At 35.1% G+C, this 24594-nt stretch overlaps 1 protein-coding gene across 1 annotated transcript in view; it reads left to right on the top strand.

Moving 5' to 3' along the window:
• LOC114098059 (EGF-like and EMI domain-containing protein 1) overlaps positions 1–23734 on the top strand; it is a 610754-nt gene extending 587020 nt beyond the window's left edge. Inside the window, exons 20-25 of the mRNA XM_071614923.1 lie at positions 2240–2365; positions 11263–11391; positions 13902–14030; positions 17207–17335; positions 19159–19287; positions 23583–23734. Of these exons, the coding sequence (XP_071471024.1) occupies positions 2240–2365; positions 11263–11391; positions 13902–14030; positions 17207–17335; positions 19159–19287; positions 23583–23734 (794 nt within the window). The remainder of the gene's footprint in view (positions 1–2239; positions 2366–11262; positions 11392–13901; positions 14031–17206; positions 17336–19158; positions 19288–23582) is intronic.
• The last annotated feature ends 860 nt before the right edge of the window (positions 23735–24594 follow it).

Below are 24594 nucleotides of genomic sequence, written 5' to 3'. Positions count from 1 at the left end.
CTATTATGGAATGGATATACTGATGGTTCCATGCTGGATACAGGTACCAAATATGCTAAAGCTAAGGTTTTTAAGGACTGCAGTTAGAAGAGTAAATGTTATAATTCACTTAATAATTTACTGCAGCAACAGCAAACACAAGCTGACTTAAATTCATGGTTGAGGAATACTCACGAAAGACTGGTTGAGAGCTAAAGTTGGTGAAAGTGACAAAAGAGATCCTTTTGGTCATAATCCCTCCCACTCCAGCCATGCTGGCCCCAAGTCAAGATTAGAAAATCTGTTTGCCAAGAACAGAGCAAACTGGCGGTTCCTGCATTCACAATGTCAACCTCATTGTCCAGGTCCCACCGTTTCATTTATCCTTAGCAATTTGCTAGCTCCAAAGTAAGCAAAAAGTAAACACCAAAAAGTAAATAGCACCACAAAACCCAAAGACCTTAGCTGCATATTACAAAAACTATTGACATAAAGTTTAAGGGACAGAAAGGTGAAGAACATTTAAAAAGGTACAGGTTTGAACACACAGAGAGCAAATACATTTTATTGTTATCAGATCTTTCATTTTCTAAATATTTGGGTAGTTTTTTGCTTAACCCAAATAACTCTGGATGTACTTATCCCCTGTGACTCTGAGTCAGAAGGAGACCCTAGTGTTTGAAGTCAGTATCATGATGATCTTTTTTGGAACATAGAGGAGGCAACAAGAAGGAGCCCACGTAATGGGGTCAGTCCTGGCCTTATCGATTTGGGGGCCTGGAGCTTTTGATGAGGATGTTCATTTTGTGATCATTCATTGAGCTGTGCATGATGTTTTGGGGCTGTGTTCTGTTATCACATACCTCACAGTGAAAGGGCAAAAGTACCATTGGAAACTATCTTCAAAATAGAAAAGCTGCTTTATCATGCATGCACACCTCAACTTATGTGATGGGATTGTGAAGCTCCTTTATCCATGATCCTATTTGGAAGCTGAGTTTGTGCATGGACAGAGGACTAAGTCATTCTGTGCTGAAGATACCCAAAATGTTTGTATTTCCCTGGCAGGTAGCTGTTCTGTCTGCTTTGTATAAAGGTAACTTCTCTGTTTGATTTTTCTTTCTGCTGTGCTGAGGACAAAAAACAAATAAGACAAAGTCTTGAATCCAGGTAGGGGACAATGGACACTTAATGGATACAGCCTCTGAGGTCTCCACTGCCAGCTCAGTTTTGAGTCAAAGCCATAAACATCTCCCAAGGAAGGTCCTGGCTGACTCCTTTGTGTTTGTTCTTCAGAGAATCAATGGACAAATAGGCTCATGCCAAAGCATTTTCAAAAACTGTGGTTTCCCTGAACATTAGGAACACATTGTCTTTAGAAAGCTGTGATCTCCTATATCAGCACTTCTGTTTGCCTTAACTATGAAGACTTGAGCCAAATTTTCAACCCACTTCTCATGCAAGGTCAAGGATGGATGATGTTGGTTTCTGTTTATGTTGCTGCCATTTTTCCCCCTCCCTGGATTCTCACAGATAGTCATTTTTGCTTATGTATTAACTGCATTTTGGTAAGGATTGTAATGAATTTTTGGAATAAATCAAAATAAATAGTTAATTAGATTAATAGGTACAAATACATAAATCAGTATTTGAGAATGTAAACATGATGGGTCCTCTACTGATGTTTAGGATTGTAAACTAAGGTTCCATAATGGACTTTAAGAATAAACATAGTCAAGATTATTACAAATATAATATATATGCAATGCAAAAATATATACATATACACACACCCTAAGCCAGTGCCACATGGCAAAGTGAGACCGGATCCATGCTGTGAAGAGTTGGTGTTCCTTATTTATTATTTTGTTTTGTTTATTTTATTTTTTGCAGCATTGGGGATTGAACCCAGAGCCCTATACATGCTAGACAATTGCTTTACCACTGAACTACATCCCTAGCCTGGTATTCCAAATTTTTAAAAGTCATATGTAAGTTTTTGACAATAGATATTTGGTTCTCTGTTTCTAATTTCAACTAAAATAGCACTAAAGTAAGTGACATTTGAAGAGTTCCTCCTTCTGTTTTTTTCAAAGTAAACTTTTAGACTACAAACCAAACTGAAAACTAGACAGTAGATCCCATTTGACAAGAGAAATGGCCATGTATTTAAACATTTTTTTAAAATCTCAACTGGCAAGATATTTATAAGAAAAGTGTGGTTTTGTTTTGTCCGATTTTGTCTTGCTTTTTCCTGCAGCTTGTCCTGAAGATCACTATGGTCAGGATTGTGTCCAAAGGTGTTCCTGTGGTGCAGGACAGTGTGACCCAGTGACTGGAGGGTGCCAGTGTCCCCCTGGACAAATGGGAGTCACGTGTCAGCAAGGTAACAATGACTGCAGAGTTACCTTGTCCATCCAAGCACTAAGCCAAACCATTAAAGCAGATTTGGTGCCAAGGAATATAATTACATGGGCATTGTTTACAACACTTTCTTCTCTAAATGCTGCTTTAATAACATGAAGGTTCACACTCCTGTAGCACTATTTAGGAAACAGTCCAAAATAAGGTTTAAAAAAATAGAAAACAGAAACAAAGAATAATTTATGAATTTTCTTGACTGGGAGGGAATGTTTAAGTAACTGTGGCTAATTTTGTAAAATTGCTAAAAATTTTGTGTTGGAGATGTCAAATAATGGGAACTGAAGAAGTGCATATCCTCTTCAACCCTCAGAAGCCAACTGAGGGTAAGAAAAACAGGAGACACAAAGAAAAACATGATTTTTGTTGAAAACTACAAAACTTTCTTGTTATAAATTATAATGTTGATTGTTATCATAATAATCATAACAATAGAAGAAGTATCAAATTCAGTTCAATGAGTACAGGTAGAGAGGATACTGGGCCCCTCCAATCTTAGGTGGGGATAGCAAAGCGGCTATTTCTCCTGGGCACACACAGGTGGGCAGAACTAATGACCCCTCGTTGAAAAACAAGGACTCGGTGAATAGGTGTGTCACAGGAGATAGCATAGGGTGAAGGAAAATGGGAGAAAAGCACAGGAAATATACAGACATATCATGTTTTCTACACTGTATTATGACAAGAACATAAGCAGCCATGTGGGTGACTAGCAGCCTTGTAGCTAAAGGAAGGCTAACTGTATGTATACATACCCATGCCTACACACATACACATACACAAACCCACATGCATCCTCAGATACACACTTGCACAAGCATACACATATACACAAACATATACATATGCATACATACATACACATATACATCTACACATGTATGTGTACACACACACACACACACACACATACACACACACACAAATTCTGTAACTTCTATTATATGGAGCTTTATTCTAACCAAATGGCTGAAGTCAGTTTCCTAGCCCTGGATCCACACTTTTAAAACTGGTGCATTAAAAACATGAAGCTGGTGAATAAAACATTCCCCTCATTTTAGAAACAAAAAAGATGAAACCATTCAAAGTTTTGCTTGCATTTTTTAGTGCAAATTTTGTAAGAAGGACAAAGGAGAAAAGGGATGGAAAAACGAAAAGCTGATGAAACTAGATCAGAAAGATTTTGCTATGGAACTCATGAAGGTATTACCCAGAATCACTTCCAAGAATTCAAAGGACATAATGAAAAAGAGTTCTCCATAAAAATGTGAGTGCAGTACAGAGATACAAGGGTCCATGGAATAAATGAAAAGACAACAAAAGGAAATGAAAAAGTAAGCTGGCAGAGCTCAGAGAAAAAGTAAAATTAATTTTAAACCTCACATGATACAAATGAAGGCCACATTAGAAGCAGGTAACAGGAGGACAGAATCTGCTGATGATACAACTAGGAACCCGGAGAGTATGCTGAAAATAAGGAAAGTGAAGTAATAGAATGGAAAAGAACAGAGATGATAAGTGGAAGAGGTAAACCTTCAAATATAATTTTCAAGATTTTTTTTCTCTGAAATAAAAGATCTGATGCTACCTATTATTATATTTCTGGGAAATAATAGTTATGATTGGTGGCAGGCCAGGGGCAACTCTGTTGAGGATATAAAGGAACATATAAGATCACTTAAAAATGGGTAAAATCAGCCTGGCTTTATAACTCACAGCAGTATTCATTGCTAGCATGTGATTAATCAATGCCTATTCAGTTCTTGGAAAAAATGTAAATCAAGTATTTTATTCACAGTTAAAATCGTTACTCAAATATAACATGGTGGCAAATAAACAACTTTAAAAAAAATAAAAAGTTGTTGGAAATCTAACAGCCTTAAAATATTTTTGTGAAAACAATTGAAAGGTAAATTTGAGCAATGAAATAATAAATGGAAAATCTCTGTAGTTAAAAGACCGTATTTTAATTAGGGCCAAGTTTAAAACAACGGTTGGAATATGACTAAGTGACAGAAGGTAAGTATTATAAATTCTAACAGTGCAGAATTTTAACATAACTTTAACAAGCTTTTATAAACAGGAAAAACAGAGAAGGTGAAGGAGTACAAGGATCTTTTTTCTTCACTCAAGGTTTTCAAGTAGGGGAGGACCAGTATGTATCAGATGTTACTTCAATAAGTATGTTTATATGTATAAATTCTAGAATTTAGAATGCTGTAATTGAGAATTTAAGAACAAAAATATAGCCAACTCAAATCAGATCGAGGAGAGAAATGAGAAAAATTAGGTGAAAACAGAACCATATTAATCCCCTTGCAATTCATACTGTGTAGTCAAGGTGTACTAAATAAGAAATTCACTATATTACATAATATTATATGCACAGTCTAAAGAAAATCCTCCAGATTATATAAAATTATATAAGACTTTCACTTAGATAATAATAGAATACACATACTTTTCCCTGTTTTCCCTCTGAGCACAGTTAAAATTCTAGACCATATGTACAAAACAAACATAAAAATCACCATAATGTGGAAAAAAGAGGCAGACTGGCTAGCGACCTCATATACCTAAGGAACAACATGATGGCAAGATTTCTGGCCTTTCTTTTTGTCTTTTGTATCCCGGAATGAGTGTCGGAGAAGCCTACAACTCAGAGAGATAATTTGTCCAGTTGAAGGACTAGGAATAGGGGCAGTTCAGCAAGACAGAAAACTTTTAGACAATAACTGGTCTTCTTCTGCAAACACTACAGAATAAAACGGCTTCCCTAATTATGATTCTATCAGTAAAGGCTGAATGAAGAGTGCACTTTCCTGAGCCTATCTGGATGTGAAAAGCGACCCTTCTCCTGCACTGGGGTAGTGGAATTGAGTTGGGACTTATAGCCTGCCCAGGTAGTAATGAGTCCCCCATCCTTGCTGTCAGTGTGGAGTATAGGGAATGAGAACCTGCACCCAACCAGGCAGTAAGGAGTCACCAGCCTTTCCCTCTGGGAGATCTAATGGAGGGGTAGGACTTCCATCACCACCAAGCAGCAAAGAGCCTATCCCATGCAGTATCAGAGAAGGTCCACTGGAGAGCCACATGGAAGCACCTCTGCCCGTCTCAGGGAGTTGGTGTCTACAGAGACCTAGTGAAGATTCTGAACTGGCCTAGGAGGAAAGAAGCAGATTTCCCACTTGAAGGCCAACTAGGAAACTTTGACTTTAACTCCTATTTGCTGAATCTTCTCTCTCTCTCTCTCTCTCTCTCTCTCTCTCTGCCAGTACAATGTCATAGGAGGCTTTAAAAAGTGGAAGACTTAAATGAGATCTGTAGTCTCATTTCACAATATTCAAAATGTCCAGGTTTCAATAAAAATGATTCATCATACCAACAACAGACAAGGTCCACTTAACTGATAAAAGACAATAGATATCAGCCCTCAATGACTAAGATTAGACTTGTCTAACAAGTATTTTAAACCAGTCATCATAATATGATTCAATGAGCAACAACAAACATGATTAAAACCAATAAAAATATAAAAGACTCAGCAAAGAATAAGAAACATGAAGAAGAACCAAATAGAAATTTTGTAACTGGAAAATGCAATAACAAAAATTTAAATAGCTCGAGAGATGGATTAAGCAGGAGAATGAACAGGACACAACCACAAATTAGTGAACTTTAAGATATAACCATAGAAATTACCAAACTGAACAAGAGAGTGAAAAAAAATAACAAACAACCCCCAAATAAATAAACAAATAGATAATGGAATCACAGAAGCCCTTGAGACTACAATAAAATATATAACATTTATGTCATAAGAAGAGAAGTGAGTTCTAGAAGAGAGGAGAAATGGAGAAGGCCAAACATATATTTGAAGGAAAAATGACTGAAAATGTCTCAAATATAACAAAAAAAGGTAAGTCTACAAAGTCAAGAAAATAAGTGATTGCCAAAAAGGTTAAACTCAAAGAAATCTTAAAAACACATTTTAACTTCTGAAAATTTAAAAAAATATATATCTGAAAAGCAGTGAAAGAGATAAGACCTCAGCTAAAGAGGAAGCGCACATCAAATGGCAGAAGAATTCTCATTAAAACCTTGGGGAGAGATGCAGCATTTCCCAAGTGCTGAGAGAAAAAAAATCAAAAATCAAAAAACTTTGAATCCAGAGTCCTATATCCACTGAAAGCATCCTCCAAGAATAAAGGAGAAAAACATATCCTCAGAGGAAGGAAAATTACGTTTATTGCCAGTAGACTTAACTTAAAGAAATACCTAAAGGAAAATCTTGAAACTGAAAGAAATGAGGAAGAATATTAGGAAATTTAGACTGCAAAAAAAGGAAAGAATAAATTACAGATACATGAAATTTATTTTCCTTCTCTTTTCTAAAATATGCTTGACAAAGGAAGCAAAAATGTAGTTCTCAATGGATTTAGAAGAAAATTTTAAGATAATTGCATTATAAATGGGGAGGGTAAAGGCACATAAAGGATCTGAGGTTTCTACACTTCTTTCAAACTGGTAAAAATGTCACAGTGGAGCATGACAAGTCACACATGTATACTGTAACATCTACAGGAATCAGGAACAATCTATATGGAAAGATAAGCTGGAAAATGCTATAGATAAATCAGATTGCATTCAAAATGCTAAAGTAATTAAAAAGAAGTTGGAAAATGAAAAACATGGAACAAACTAAAAAGCAAAATGACAAACTTAAAATGTTAGCAATTACATTGAATATAAAAAATCATCTAAATATACCAATCAAAATATGTTCTGTCATTCGTGACAACATGGATAAACCCAGAGGACATTCGGTAAGCCAAGCACAGAAAGACAACACATAATCTAACTCCTAAGCTGAATCCAGAAAAATTCATCTTATATTGATGAATTTTATATTATATTGATTGTTAGAGGCTGGGTAGCTGAAACTGGAAGGAGGGAGCCCTGAGAGATATTTGTTGCAGGTACATAATTACAGGTAGAGAGGAGGAATGAATCTCAGGAGATTACTGTACAGCAAGGAAACTAAAGTGAATAAGCAAATGCAGTTCTTGAGCAGTGTAAACTGGGAATGTTATATGCTATTACCAAAAAATCTATGTGAGATGATAGATTTCTTAACCATTCTGCAATGTGTATGTACTTCAAAATGTCATATTCCACACAATAAAAACATACAATGTTACCTTTCAGTCTACCTATATATGCATAAATATAAGGAGAGAGAATATAACATACATATAGATTAGTTGGAAATAGAAGAATGGAAAACAATATACCATGTGATGAAGTAGACTTCAGAGCAGAGAAAAATTACCAGTGACAGAGGGCCATTTTATAAGGATGAATTCATTCCTTAAGAAGACACTGAACTCCTAAATGTGTCTGCTTCAAATATCACAGCCGCCAAATATACGAAGAAAAGTTTGATACTTCTAAAGGGAAAAACAGACAAATTCATTATTATAGTTGGAGATTTCAACACCCCTTTGTCAATAATTGATAGAACAGAAATTCAGCAAGGCTATAGAAAAATGCAATCAAAATGATCTAATCAACATGTATGGACAGCTCCATCCAATAATAAGAGAATACATATTTTATTTCAAGTGTCCATAGAACATATTCCAGTAATAACAAAACTTATGCTATTTCCAGGAAAAAAAAACTGTACCACATCATTTAAAAATAACCTTCTTAAATACCTAGTAGATTTTTTAAAAAGAAGCAAATAAAATTGGTATTCCAGAAATTTAAAAACAACAATCATGAAATCTAGAACCCTTGGGGTAAAGCTAATTCAGTAATTAGAGGAAAATTTATCTTCTAGAATACTTTATTATATAAGAAGTGATGAAAATAAAGAACAATAAAACAATAAAATAAAATGAAAATGAGAAATTACTGAAGTAAAATAGGGAAAATATGACTTAGGTAAGAAGTTACATTAAGACCATTGACCACCAATCTAGATAAAAGTAAAGTTGGAAATCTTATATAACTTTGTTCTCCACATTACTTCCGGTTGTATAAAGTACTTAAAGATAATTGACAAAAACCATGAGGGTACAAGAATTAACATAGGACTTTAAAAAGAAATTATGAGACCATATATAAAGCTGAGAAAAAAAATCTGAAACCATGAAAGAAAAAGAAATAACATTGTCTTTTGGGTTTAAGGGAAACCAAAAATGTCTTCAAAGTATAAAATATCCCCACCACACACACACACACACACAAAATCAAAAGATAAACAAACTCTGAAAGAATAAAGACCAACAAAGGACTAACTTTCTTAATAAAGAAGTGTCATTATATGTAGATAAAAAAGGATCCACATGCTCAATAGAGCTTATCAAAAGCTGTTCAGCCTCTTTCTTAATGTGAGAAATTCAAACTTAAGTTCTATTTACATCCCATTGTCTTCCCCATCAGATTTTCATAGTATGCTGCATTAACTAAACATTGAAATAGAGCCACATGATAATACTTCTTAGTATTTATCTCTTTGTAGAGAAATTTGATAAAGTTAATGATGATTTAAAATGCAAATACTGTTTTATCCAAAGAACCTTCAGGTAATTTACTCTACCAATATAATGTTATATTTGAATAAACACATAATATATTTATTATGGCATTGTTTATACTAAAATTATTTTAAATAATCTACTTGTCCATCAATAGTGGAGTGAGGAATATAAATTCTGTGTGATGGAATAAATTCCAATGCACCTATTTTATTTATCTATTTTTTAAAAAACTGGTCAGTCCTATGCTAATTAGGAAAAATCTTGGGGGAATTTTATTTATCAAATAAAGCAAAATTTATGTTATTATTCATCTCTATTGACCTTTTGCTAAAAAAAAGGTTAAAGAGGAAGATAGATACACCTACAAATACTTCATTAATGTGGAATACTTCTGAACCTATTCAGTCATCCTCCACTTAATTTGACAAATTTTTATTGAAGTCAATGCCTGTTTAAGCATACAGAACAATATGTGTAAAATAGACAATATTCTTGCAAATTGCTTCCTAAAGGGTAAGGAAGATAATAAACAATAAACATAATTAGGAAGTGAATTACATGTATTCTAGAGGGCATAAAATATGTGGTAAGATTACAAATGGAGACTGACTGGGGCCAGAGAGCATGGGGTGGACCAATGATTTCAATAGAGTGGACAGGGTAAGTCTCATTAAAAGAAGAGAAACTATGCTATGGAGAAAACCTGGTGGTGGTATTTAAGAAAAGAATCAGGGAGACTGGAATAGGGATAGAATGCTTTATCCCATAATATATATTATTATGTACTGTTTGAAAGAATTGTGCAATCACCTTAACTCTACAAGAGCCAAGTTCTATTCACAATTCTGTCTAAATATTGTCCTGAGACTTAGGCCTGCAGAAACATTTCTAAGTCTTCACTTTTATCTTGGGATAGCATGGGTTAGAGGTAGTGGTAGTAGGAGTTCTATATTTCCACAGTTCCCTGGGTTCCACCAAAGCATTTCAAGGTTTAATTTGCCTTAAAGGCAAACGTTAACTTAGGGAAGTTAACTTAAAGGTGGTGAACTTAAGGTAGCCTATTACAATTGCAATGGAGATTCAACCATTCATCATACAACTATAACTGTTACCTAACAAAATCAAAACCCTTCTTTCATTTGGTTCTAAAGTTAAGTGCAGCTATTCAGTAAAATAAAGAAAAGTGTCATGCATATTGAATTCAAATACCTGCTCTGCTTTGTATTAACCAATGCCTCTGGGCAAGTTTAAAAAAAAAAAAAAAACCTGTCTAATGTTTTTCCTGCTAGCTGGAATTAAAAAAATAAAGAAATCTCTAATGTCTCTCCTGCTAGCTGGAATTGAAAGAATAGTTGATTAGAAGTCAGATGTTCTAAATTTGAGTCTTGATTCTTAATCTTACTGGCTGTCTCTGAGTTTCGATTTTCCCAAGAGTAAAATAAGAATACTGTTACCCACATCACAGGGGTATTTGTGAGCATTAAATGAGATAATTCATGTGGAAAATATCATTATGTAAAAATACTATAAACTGGAGGTCATAAATGGCAGGCTCTTGGCCAAATCTGGCCACAAATGTGTTTGAATTGGCTGGCATAGTTTGACTTCCACCGTGCTGTAAAACTATTTTAATTAGTTGCCAACTTTCAAAGTTTGGATAATTTCATATAAAATATGGATTTTCAGTTTTCCTGAAAAAAATCCTATTAGCTGGCAATATTGGGCCCATATTCCTCATGACAAAATCAACTAAATGTGAACATTATTCTCAGGCTAGGGGGCTCCACTCTCCCATTGGTAGCACTTCCCGTCTTTCAGGTGCTTCTCCTGCACATGAAGGAGAGTCTCAGTTTTCCTTATGTCTGGTCCTTGTCACTTACCTTTGTCTTAACTTCCCTTGGCAGTGCATTTTAGTTTGTGTTCTTCACTGCTCTTTGGTGAAATGCTCTTTTGATTTCAGTACACAAATGTTAAGGAGCAAACTGCTCATCTTTCTTCTTCAACAATTATGAGACTAACTATATAAAATACTCCCTCCTCTAATTGGGAATTATTGCTGATTATTCATTAGGATACCTGCAGTTCACAGTGTGCCAGGCACATAGTACAAGCTCAGTAAATATTTATGGGGTGAATGAAAAGTGAATGAATAACAGTGATGTGCTTGTGAGCGTACAGATAGATCTGGGGGATTCTTTAATTGTGTTATGCTTTTGCTGTCCAGATATGGCTACTTTATCTGGAGTAAAGAAAGATGTTTACTCATATGACACTTTCATTCAGTTTGACATTTTAAAAACTTTTATTCCTGCAGGATGTCCCCAGACAAGATATGGCACAAATTGTGAATTAAACTGTAACTGTAAAAATGGTGGACTTTGTAATATCGTGGATGGAAGCTGTACCTGTGGTCTTGGGTGGACAGGAAATTATTGTGAAAAAGGCAAGTTGTTATAGTACCTTATGTTTCCATATATATATATATATATATATATATATATATATATATATATATATACACATATATATACACACACACACACACACACACACACACACCCTTTAGCGTGTATCATCACTGGTTATAATAGAGGCCAGTGAAGAAACTGTTTTTCAATTAAGTGCATGCAAGTTTTTTAAGCATTTCCAATAAAAATAGGTATGTAAATATTGATTGTTATCTTGTTACTGGAATATCACATGAAAACTCTTAAACCTCTTAAGTAATTGAAATATTATTAATGTGCAAGAGCTCCTCTGAGACCAAAATTTCATTCTCTCTTCAGCCAGTTCTTAAGCTCAAAACCATTGTGTATATAAACTCATCCTCCGAACCTTCAATGTCTAGGCACAGAACTGGAGAACCTCAGTCATCACTGAGGCCTTGAGGCAGGCAGGGTGGAGGATGTGTGGCCTGAAAAAAAACAGTTCACATTAGTAGTAGACCCAATGCAAGGAAGTGATAGTGACCTGCCAGAAGTCTCCAAACTTGACTTCATCAGGAAAAATGTAATCCTGTATTGTTATATATGTATTTAGTATAAATATTTTGATTTATCAATGACATTCTTCTACTTCTTGATACATTGTCTATCATATGTATATTATATAATATATAAAAGTTTTAATTAATAAAAATGGAAAAAGATTGGGCTGGGGTTGTGGCTCAGTGGTAGAGCTCTCGCTTCGCATTTGAGAGACCCTGGGTTCAACAGCACCACATTTAAAAAAAAAAAGTGAATGTATGAAATAAAGGTATTGTGTCCAACTACAACTAAAAAATAAATATTTTTTTAAATGGAAAAAGATAAATATTAATGGTTACTTTCTTCTTGAACCACAATTTATTATTTTGTTCATCACTGGAGAGCAGCTACTAACTACAGTTAGAGCCAACTATTATAGAAGAAAAATTGTATTTTGGCAGAATACAGAACAATGGTTCTTGTTGTGAGAAAGTGTGCTGGAAGCCTAAACTTAGGGGGCCCTAAGTTTAAACAATATACGTGTGTGTGTGTGTGTGTGTGCATGTATATTTATTTATTTACAGTTAATTTTTATCTAGATGTTTTCAACTGTGAGTGTATGGCTCTTTAGGTCACAATGAATGTGATTATACACCATCCATCACTTCTAATTTAATGGTCCTGAAATTTGACAGCATGATATATAGAAAAGAACACCTTGCAACTTGAATGGATAAATATATATATGCTAACCACCACTCTGCTAATACCATGCAGGCTGTCTTTGGGTAGCCTCTCTGTGGACTACTTTTCCCACCTAAAGTGAGAGAGTATGGAGCTGAATAGAACCCAATAGCCCTTCTAAATCTAAGATTCTACTGGCCTCTCTTTGTACAAATGCAACACTAATTTATGGAGGCTTTATTAGATATGTTTAATATGAAAGTTCTATCCTTCCAATTGCTCTTCTTATCCAGAAATTTTCTTCCTATTCTTGTTCATTTGTTCTTCCAAGTGAAATTTATAATCAAATATCTAAATGAAAAACAAAACAAAAAATAATCAGATGTTTTATTGTCCCTTTGTCTACTTTCTCTCAGGAAGAGTTAAGATTCTTATATAAACTCATCCTATAAGAACAGACATGGTATATCTTTCCATTAGTTCAGATATTTTGCTCCCTATTCAGTATGATGCCATATTATAATATTCATATTAAAATGTGACTAATTAATTTTATAACTTATTCAATATTTTATTGTTTCAATGTATTACAGCTTTCTTTTCTTCACATATGAAATTAATAATATGAGTTTTCCTTTTAGGCTGATAAATATGATATATTATGAATTTTTAAATTTTGAATGACCTTATATGTTAGGAATAAATATTTGGTTATAATGCATTATTTCATATTGTGCCTTTGGAATCTGTATACCTTTAAAACCGAATCTGTATTGTTATTTATAAGAGAAATTGAGCAGAAGTTATTTATGCAATTTTGTTCAGTATTGGAATTGATATTATAATCACTCAATAAAATATATTTGAAATGTTCCTTCCTTTAAATGCACTGGAATAGTTAAAGTGGCAAGGTGATGAACTCATTGGTAAATATTTATAGAATTTCCCTGTAAACCAGTACTGATGCTTTCCCTTTTTAATATGGGAGCGATTTTATATTTTTTTCATTGTAATTGACTTATCTAGGTTTCTGCCTCAAATTAGGACAATTTTGGTAAGTCATTTTCTGTAAGATTTTCTATTTCATTTAAAAAATCTATTTGGTTATAATTTTGAAATTTATCTTTTTTGATGGTTATTTCCTCCATCCTTTAAAAAATATTCTGTACATGTGCATGCTTTATTTTAATTTGTTGAGCTAGCCAATGGTTCATGTGCTTTCATTTTTTTCCAGCCTTTGAACTCATTTTTAAATTCAGTTGTCTGTTAACTAAAAATAATGGCTTCATGGTTTCTTTCTCAGAATGTTCTCCTGGTTATTATGGCCCAAACTGCCATTTTAATTGCACATGTCAGAACTATGGAATTTGCAACAGGTTTTCTGGAAGCTGTGAATGCCTCCAAGGTTATTATGGACAAAGCTGTGAGCATGGTAAGCAGAGAAATTAATGGTCATACTATGGTATTTGTAACTTTTCTATGCTTTCAAAATAAGTTCAAATCATAGAAATAATATATTCACATTATATCAAACTAGAAAGCTTTTAGTGTATATTCTTGCAATTAGAGCTAATTTCACAGTTAACATTTAATCTCTACACGTTGACAACTGCCATGTTGAAAAAAAATTGGTCTTTTTAGTTCTTTTTGGTTCTTCTCTGCAAGAAATTGTTCTATGCACCCATGATTATTTGGAGTAGACACTGGCAGATAATATGCCCTGAGAGCCACCACAAGTCCTTCAGAACAAAATTATTCTTCTGATAGCTGCCCAAAAGCAATAACAGATGAGGAAGCTACTTATTTCTGACATGTTAATCTAGACTTGACTCTGAAATATCTGCCTTCAAGTTCTCTTTGAACACGTTGATTTATATTGTCTCTTAATTTATATTTTCAGCTAAAATTAGGAATGCAAGTAATGTAGAGTAATTTGTCTTTGGCATCAGAGAGTTCTATTGGAAAGACAGTTAAGAAATTAAAATATGAGAGTTTAGGCTCTAGAATTAGTCATGTGTGGTCCACCTCTCCCACTGTCACCATCTATAGAGTGGAGCTAATAATAGCCAGCTGCCTTTTAAGGTTGTCATGAGGACCAAGTAAGAAGATACCTTGAAAACATTTAGCACTGAGAACTTTGGCAAAATCTCAGTGAATATTAGTTATTTAGAATGAAAAACATTTTCTAAAGTCTCTGAAATTATATTAACTATGTTCCTTTTTGTTTCATCCTGACAAATGTATTTCATAGGAACAGATATTACCAAGCCTTTGAGAATTTAGAACTCTGGCAATGATTCTAAGTTGGGTTTTTTTTTTTTGTTGTTGTTGTTTTGTTTTTTTGGATCAGGGACTATGGGAAAAATGTCTTATGGTGTTTGTTTCTTTCTTTGTTTTGTTTTTGAAATTGGAATAAAAGATAAAAAAAGAAAAATATTTATTTGAAACCCATCGATTTTATCCTACATGCAGTGGGATATCAGAGAAGGTTTTGATTAAATAAAAAATATCACTCTGATGAAATAACTCTGAATGTGGGGACATTATTGATTATTAGGAAAAGGACTCATCAGTGGAGGACACTTGGGAAACTTGAATGATAATCCAGGGTTTTAAAAATCTGGACTGGAATGAAATGGAAATGAATGAACATTTTGAGAAAACTATTGACTGCATTAGTGATTGAGGTGGTCATGGATATAAGGAAAATGAAAAATTCAAAGATGGTTCTAAACTTCCAAACCAGGAAACATGGAAGAATAGTATTATTTAAGGGAATGAAAAGGTCAAGCAAGGCTACCTTTATGATCCTAGTTTTATACATAATTAAATATAGAAAAAATCTGATTTTTGTATGCAGTCTCAATCAAAATTAATTTCATAAGAATGAAAAGCAGAAAAATCTGAACTAGATTTCCACTTATTGTTTGTTTTTAAGATCAGTAAATGGAGGAATATATATATATAAAACAATATATATATATATATATATATATATATATATATATATATATATATATATATATATATATTCTCTTGTTATTTCCTTTTGTGTTTGCCTCCTTTTTCTACTCCTTAATTATTGTCTTTCCTAATGATATATCTGTCCTGAGTAACTCTATGCAGACATGAGAAGGGTCCACTCCATCAACATGGGCAAACTCAGCTCTGTGTGCCCCAAACGGGGTAGGGAACCAGGGGAGACAGAGAGAGATAAAAAGTAGAAAGGAAGGATGATGGATGGATGGAAGGAAAGTAGGAAAGAAGGAAACAAAGAAAGACAAGGGGAAATAATGGAAATTAAAGGGTGAGTAAACTTTGTTTCATAGGTGGACGGCAGACACATCTCTAGGGAAACCTGGAGATAAGAAATGGAAATACTTTGTCCTAGTCAGGCTTAGTTCTGGCACACTTCCTCAGGAGGACCATCTCCTTAGGCAGATAACAATTTAGCTTAGAAAGAAACACATTTGCTTGGATACAAGGTTTCTAAAGGTGAACCATTACTCCTAATGGTTACAAAAAGTAACTTACAAAAGTAGTGATCTTCAACTCTGGAGGAAAAATAGAACATGCTGGACTTACCAGAAGGCAGTTGTATATTGTATTTAATAGGTGATGTAAGGAAAATTTTCAATGATTAAATTTCATTGACTATAAATTCCAACTTCTGGCCAGGCAAGATGGTACACACCTGTAATCCCAGCAGCTCAGGAGGCTAGGGCAGGAAGATCTAGAGTTCAAAGCAAATGCAAGGCAATAAGCAATTCAGTGAGGCCCTGTTTCTAAATAAAATACAAAATAAGACTGGGGATGAGGCTCAGTGGTTGAGTACCCCTGAGTTCAATCCCCAGTACCCCTCCTCCCAAAACTTCCAACTTCCATGTAAGATGTGCACCATATTTCTTGTTTTTTATCCTCTTTCTCTCTCCTTTATTCCCATTCCCACTGTGCTTCATACCCCCTCTGTTGTCCATTCCCAGGATTTTAAATATCAAAAACTATATGGGGGGCTGGGGATGTGGGTCAAGCAGTAACACGCTCGCCTGGCATGCGCAGGGCACTGGGTTCGATCCTCAGCACCACATAAAAATAAAATAAAGATTTTGTTTCCACCGAAAACTGAAAAATAAATATTACAAAATTCTCTCTCTCTCTTCTCTCTCTCTCTTAAAAACACTATATGAATCATCTTCCACAGACACTGTCTTATGAAAAAATAATTCAAAATTATTATCATTAAATTTATCTTTAATCTGAAGTTTGAAGACTGTTCTTTTAGGTGTTTATAGTTTGACAGGGTTTAGTGATGTTTTTGCCAACTATGGCACATCAGAGCAACTAAATTCCACATACATGAAGATATTTCAAATTATCTTATGGATGTTTCTAAACTAGTTTCAGAGAATGGCATCTGTATGTTCACTTATTCACATGAGTAAACTATTGTCAATGTACTTCTCCATATAGCTTTTTCTTATTTTCAAATTTTCTTTTTCCTTCTCCTTATTTGGTCTTTAGAAACAAATGATCTGGAGCATATTCTTTAATTTTTCCTTTATTTATTTTTAAGAGTTAAAATAGCATTTTGACATTTCTGTTTTCCAGCATGCCCACCTGGTTTTTATGGCTTGAATTGTGCTCACATCTGTGACTGCAAAAATGGAGGCAGCTGTGACATAAGAAGTGGACAGTGCATTTGTCCAGCAGGTTTTCATGGCAGCCAGTGTGAAAAAGGTATAGCCAGAGCCATTTTAAGTATCGGAACATGAATATTCTGTGTGACTATGAGATCTTCCCAACTAGGGGCAGACATGCAAACCCAAACTGAAATTCTGTAACAGTCTCATAGTTTCTGACATCAAAGTAACAGGAATTCACTCAGTGACCAATTTAATGGGTCCTTCTGATTTTGCTGCTTCATTGTGGCTTCTAATTTGTTGTTGACTTTTGTGCACAAAAATGTTATTTTCCCTTAAATAAAATTGTTTAACATCTCAGAACACAATTGAAGCTGTTAGTCTTCAACAGATGAAGATTCTACCTCTGAATGAAAGGAAACATTTCAGTAAATATTTTTGAAGAGATATGACTTATATATTGAGTTCAATGGTACTGAAACTAATACAAAGACTACGAAAATATTAAAAGAGGTGTTTAGGCACTTATCACTAGAATGTGATCACAGCTATGAGTGTTTATGAAAATATAAAGGTAAGAACTTAGGCTACTCAATTTGAAATATTATGAAACCCCTTAATGACACTGATCAATTCAATTAGAAGTAATGCCAGGCAGACTACATATTTTGGGTTAACAACTAGGAGTACCATTTTGACCTATTTTTATGTACATTCTTATGCACAGAATTACAACAATCATGATGATGTTAATAATATAATGATAATAGAAATTTAACTTTATGTGATAAATCAAGTTATTGTCTGTGGCCTTTTAAAAGCATCTCTATTAGTCCCATACCATATTCTCAGATGTCACTAAAGCTTTACATACTTTATCTCTTATTCATCCTCTATTCATATATTATTTAGTAATTCAATAAAGTGATAATTATTATATTCCTGTTTCTGTGTTAAATTCTGGAAATATAATGGAAGACATGGAACTTATAATCTTCTAGAAAGATGCACAATAAATAACACTTTGAGGGAAAATGTTTTAAAAAATAACACTTAGCCAGTAGACTTGGTATTCTTCCTTAAATTTCTATCTTCAGTTTATTTATTTTCTCAAAAATATAAACCAGTGTCAAAGTAAGTCAATTTTAAATCCTAAATATCAAATGAGAATGGACCTTATTTCTGAGAATTCTAAAACTTTCTTCTTCTGACCAGCAAATCTCATTTTATCATCCCACTTTGCTATTTGGAACTCAATCTTGATGATTTTATCATTAATCTCAATTTAAAGGTTTTATTGTTCAATATGGTAGTCATTAACAGAATGTTGCTGTTTAATTTAACTTAAAATTCACCTCCATGGTCACACATGACACATTTCAAGTACTCAGTGGCCAGTTGTATCTATTGACTACCATATTGGAAAGCACAGTGTTACGGTTTGGATGTGAGGTATCCCCCAAAAGCACACATGTGAGACTATGCAAGAAAGTTCAGAGGAGAAATGATTGGGTTGTAAGAGTCTTAACCCAATCAGTGAATTGATCCCCTGATTAGGATTAACTAAGTGGTAACTAAAGTGGTAGGGTGTGGCAGGAGGAGGTGGGAATTGGGGCATGGCTTTAGGGTATATATTTGTATCTGGCAAGTAGAGACCCCTCTCTCTGCTTTCTCTTCACCATGTGACCTGCTTCCCTCTGCTACATTCTTCCACCATGAGGAATGGAGCCAGCCTTTTCTGGACTAAGACCTCTGAAACTATGAGCTCTTAAATAAACTTTTCCTCCTTTATACAGTTGTTTTGGTTGCATCCTTTAGTCACAGCGGTGAAAAAGCTGACTAAAACACGCACAGTATAGCACATTTCCATCAGTGAAAGCTCAAGGGGTTCATATTTCAGCGTTTCTCTTTCCTTTGTAGAGTGTCTGCTGGGAATGTTTGGAGACAACTGCCATCAACTTTGTGACTGTGAAGGAAAAAGTTACTGCCACCCAGTAACTGGGAAATGCCTCTGCCCACCAGGGAGAACTGGAGCTCGATGTGAAGCTGGTATGAGCCAAAGCACCTCAGAACTCCCCTCGGATTCATGTTCACACAGAGATCTGCAGACACCTTTATGCTAGAAATAACATTCTATTAAAGAACACTGTTGCTTTACACCTTGCCCTTAGCAAGATGAATCAAGGTTTGTATTCTTACATCACAGGCACCCACCCTGGCAATTTGGTTGACAGAGGGCATAAGGTAAGTACCTACATAGTCAACCTGATAACAAAGGTGATTCACAGAATTCAACAGAATAAAGTAATTATCATACACAGTCCCAGAAATATTTTTGAGACTGAAGCTCCCAGGCAGTCTCTGCAAATTGAAATCTATACTTTATTTTCCTTTCCAATCATAGGAAGAATGACCCAGAATGAAAAGCTCTAATTCTTCAGGAACTATCCTAAGAAGAGGATAGAGTAGACTGAGATGATTGCTGACTAATCATTTATTATTAGACTCGATGAATGCTCGCCAGATCAAAAGGCTTTAAATAATTCACAATAGTCCTGAAAGACAGAGCCTGTCTCATATATGACCCAAAACAGTGTGTTTAATGTCAGAATTTACTTTCATTATCTTCAAAAAGAGAAAGGCTAAGACTATGTATTTCTAAGATCATTTCCTGCACTAATAATCTATGATCCTGTAACGTGGGGTTATAATAATGGTAAGAAAGCCACAGTAACCTTCTAGCTCATTAAAAAAAAAAAATGCTATTCAGCAGCGCTTTCACCTCTGTACATCCCACTTGCTTCTGAGCAATAGCAATACAGCTGCTTTCTTTGAATGCCAGGGATTATCCTAAATATTTTGCCTCAGTTCATTTTGTTCTCACCACAACCCTACAAGGTTGTCACTAGTCAGTCATATTCCTATTTGTCAGAAGAAAAAGCTGGAGCACAGAAAGTTAGCAAGCGGCAGAACCAAGATTTAAACCCAGACTGTCTGGTTCCAGACTTTGTGCAAGGCTATCCGTAGACAATACTGTACGTGAATGTGTGCATATACTCCAGAATAAGAAACCACCAATGGCTCTCAAGAATGCTATATTCCTTATTATCTCTTCTTCCATTTTTCATAGACTTGTCTAATATGATCAGGAGGTTATGAATATTGATTTGGAATCCTTTGGCTTTTCCAACCTGGGGGGGGGGTCTTTTTTTCTCTATCTCTCTCTCTCTTTCTTTTCTCCCTCCCTCCCTTTCTTCCTCTTCTTTCTTTTCTTTTCTTTTTTTTCAAAACTGTGTCATTTAAATTTCTGATCCATGTGTACTATAAGCTTTTTGAGAGTCCAGTCCATATTATTTTTAAATTTTTCTTTTACCAGAAAAGAAGCTTAGAGCACAGTTTAACACTTGATAAGCTTCAGCAAATGTTTGTGGAAAGGATTCTTCTCTTCTCAGCATTCTTCAGGAGTGAGAGTGGACAGAGGACTTGAACCTTGTCACAACTAAATCTATCAGAACAAATATCTGCAGTACATACGTCATTCATTGAATGGGCACTAAAAGCAGAATGCTTATAGCATTTGTGGTCCCACCTGAACACTGAAGACAACCACAGATGTTTATTGAGTGCACATTATGTACCGTGCATTTTAGTTTATTTTCTGTGCCCTTCCTGTCATCACCACTCTCGTGTTACAGATGAGGAAGCTGAAATAAAAAAAAAAACAGCTAAGTACCTTGCCCACTGTTACACAGCTAGGAAGTGGCAGATTAGGAATGTGAAATAGATAGTCTGGGTTCAGAGCTGAACTTTCACCATCCCCATTATATCACCTCTCAGGGGACAGAAAGAATAGGAAGTGATTTTGCTTATCCAAATGCACTGTCCAATATGATAGTCATTAACCATATATTGCTAATCAATTTAAATTTAAAACTTAAAATTCACCTCCTCCCTTACGCAGGACATACTTCAAGCACCCAATGAACACATGAAGCTATTCACAACCAATCTGGATAGCACAGTATAGGACATGTCCATCACTGCAGAATGTTTTATTGGATAGCACCCAGCAGTGTTTTAAAACTAATCACTAAACCAAGAGAGCTTATGGACAGGATGTAAGTTAAAGAAGCCTCTATCTTCTATAGTCTAAATTCCTGTATCACATATCTCTCACCATCCAGAAGCAAATTGCCACATTACTGTGGATCTCTGGGTACCCCAAGGTCCCTCTTGTCATGAGCTCATGAAGGTGCCCACAGCCTACACAGATGCACTACCAGGTCTTTTATTTGCATTTTTATTTTCAATTAGGCACAGTTCATCTGCTATATTAACTGTGAGCAGCTGTGTCTACGCAGTCGTCATAAAGATAAAAGACCTCATTTTAACTTGAACTCTGGTAAAGGGCCTATTAAACAGCCATAATATTAATTCATAAAAGAATGTAACAACTTTTTATTGGATTATTCCCCCCCTTGGTAAATTAACATTTGCAGACATTCAAACAGATGTCTTAAATACACACCGTTATTAACATGAAAATGTGGTATTTTTATAAATTAAAATCAGATTCTGTACTGCTCAGGAGAGATCCTGACTAATAACTCTCCTTCAAACAAGAAAACATGGTCTTACCACCAAACTAAGTAATCCTGCAGTACACTGGACCAAGGTGGGCATGTGGGGCTAAATTTGAAATAACATATAACTTCTTAATTTTTTTTTTCACAAAGCTCAGTGGTTTAGAGAAAAGAATCATTTAAAAGCAGCATTTGCTCTGCCTCCAAAACTTCTTCTGAAGGAAGATATTCAATTGCTGTTTGCTAACATTGAGCCCCGTTTAAAAAAACAAAAAGTTACAAAATTGGTTTGTGTTTCTATTTGCTTCATATTTAAAATCTAATTAATCTAATTAGTTGATTAAGATGAGAGAGGTAGACCACAACTCAGCCTACCTTTAAGAGAGTTGAAAAACTAAGCATCCAACTGCTCATGAAATATTTATGAGGAACCAATCTCTAATCCAGAAAAGAGGATATTGAGGCAATAAAGATGTATTCAACAACATTTTGCTCATGGGCTCAAATTAACGATCCTACCTATATCCTCATGTTTATAATGATATTTCTGAAATTTTTACTTTTTCCAACCTGCTACTTTCTTGTTTTGAGCTTTCTTCTACATATGCCTTATGTCTTCTTTGTAGTAGTGCAAGAAGAGGAAAGAACACTAGGTGAGAATTCAGAAATGCAGCCCTGCCATTCAGCAAGGATGTAACAATTGAGAAGTTCACTTATGCCATATCAAACCTCAGTTTATTTCTCTCTAGAATGGGAGAGCTTACCTCACTGCCATGCCCACCTTAAAGGTATTTGTTAAAATCAATTAAGATAATGTATTAAGAAGAACCCCCTTTGCTAACTGGACAAAAGTAGGTGATTGTCCTGAAAGCAAAGCGAAGTCTCTCTGGTCCTTAAACATTGGTAAATTGAGTGACTTCCCAGTCCTGCCTGACTGGCCAGGAAATGTGAGGTTACTTTTTTCCTGTGGGCTGGGCTGGGCTTTCTTATCCTCACAATCCTTAAAAAAATGAACCTTTTTTTTTTTTACTCTGCTAATTCTTTCCTGGATACCAGACTAAGAGCAAACACCCAGGCTGCTCCCTTTTATTCCACATTTAGTTATTTATAAAGCTAACACTTTTTAATTCCTTCCCTTCATTTTCCTACTGGTTGTAAGTATAGTACGATTCAACTTAGAGATCGTTTGAATCCCTCAGTGCCAGTGCATAGAGCAGGATTTTGCAGCAGCCGACACACAGGGGATCTATGGCCCTTTGACATATTTTAAGAGATGAAAGAGTTGAATTTAAAGCCATTTCACTTTCAACAACAGAAGCACAAATAATCGTGTTTTTAACCTGAAGACAAATCTCAGGTATTGTGTATTCAGGGTGCATCTTGCCATTTTTCTGACCTCCAGGCAACTAATCCATTTTCCCTGTGTCCCTCACAATGCTACTTCTATAAATGTTACTGAATAATCTAATTCTGAGAAAGCACTTTAAACATATCAGTGGCTGTCCTGACTTCTCCTCTTCCCATTTTGTCACACACTTCCTTCTTACTCCCTACCCTCCTCCTGGTTGCTTTTGAAATAGTTGCTTTCATTATACAACATTCTAGCATGGGAAAAAGATACCACAGGATACAAAAAGTTTTTTTTTTTTTTTTGCAAGTCTATCATTATCCTATTATATTCCAAGAAGTAACAGTGAGAAGAAAACTGTGCTTGAGAAACATATTTGAATTGCTGTCATTTTTACTTATTTTCCCTCACAGAATGCAAGCCAGGCCAGTATGGATGGAACTGTGCTCTGGAGTGCCAATGTGCTCAGGGAGCTACTTGCAACCCTCTCAATGGGAACTGCACTTGCCCCTCAAGGAGGATGGGTCCAACCTGCGAGGAAAATGGTTTGGACCATCCTCAATAACCAAATACCAGCAGATTATTGGTTGGCTAATAGACTTTTGTTGAAGTTCACCCACAGTTTATCATCTGAACTTGGCAGAGAGATGTACTTTCTCAACCATCTTCTTCCCAGCCTTACTTGTTATGAGGGGAAAACGGGACATCTCCAGTTTATCACTTCCACTCATTAGTCCAGTCCCTTGCCTAACTTCCCAACTTCCCTTTGCTGAAGAACATAACCCAAGAATAAGAGAATGTTTTTTCAGGATCCGAACCATAGTAACATTTGGACTAATAAAAGAACCTCTTTTTTTATGTGCACAGGAGGTATTTAAATTTGGAAGGAAGAACTGCTTTTCAGTTCAGGTTGGACTGCACTGAAATATTCACACCTATTCAGTGAAGACCTCAGTGGCCATTAAGGAGCTGGATCCTCTTTAGAAATGTCTAGAATTTCATCTATTTATTCTGGGGATCCTGCTTCACAGCTAACTCTGCTTCACACTGCTAATGTATTGTATTTCAAACATGACTCTTGTTGTGGCAGACTCTTAAGATTCTAGCCACATAAAGATCAGGGTAAAAGGATGACATACATATTTACAGTGAATCATCAAAATGTTTAGTGCTGTTTTTCCTGTCACTGGCCAGGGGGCAGGAAAAAAAAGCAGATAGAAGTGGTTAAGGCCAGTGCTTAGCCTACTCTGGGGGACATGAATTTCCCATAAATTAGGACCAGATTGGATTTAGACTCTTAATCCAGATTGGTAATCTTGACTCAAATTGCTCATCATTTAGGATAATTTTACAGCCACTTGTAAGCATAAAATGGGCCCTGGGAAAAGCCCAAGAAAACACAATGATAAATACAATTTTATTTTT

This window comes from Marmota flaviventris, chromosome 8, assembly GCF_047511675.1.
Source record: "Marmota flaviventris isolate mMarFla1 chromosome 8, mMarFla1.hap1, whole genome shotgun sequence".
NCBI lineage: Eukaryota > Metazoa > Chordata > Mammalia > Rodentia > Sciuridae > Marmota > Marmota flaviventris.
Note: the sequence above shows the minus strand (reverse complement) of the source record. Positions and strands in the feature narration are given on the sequence as shown.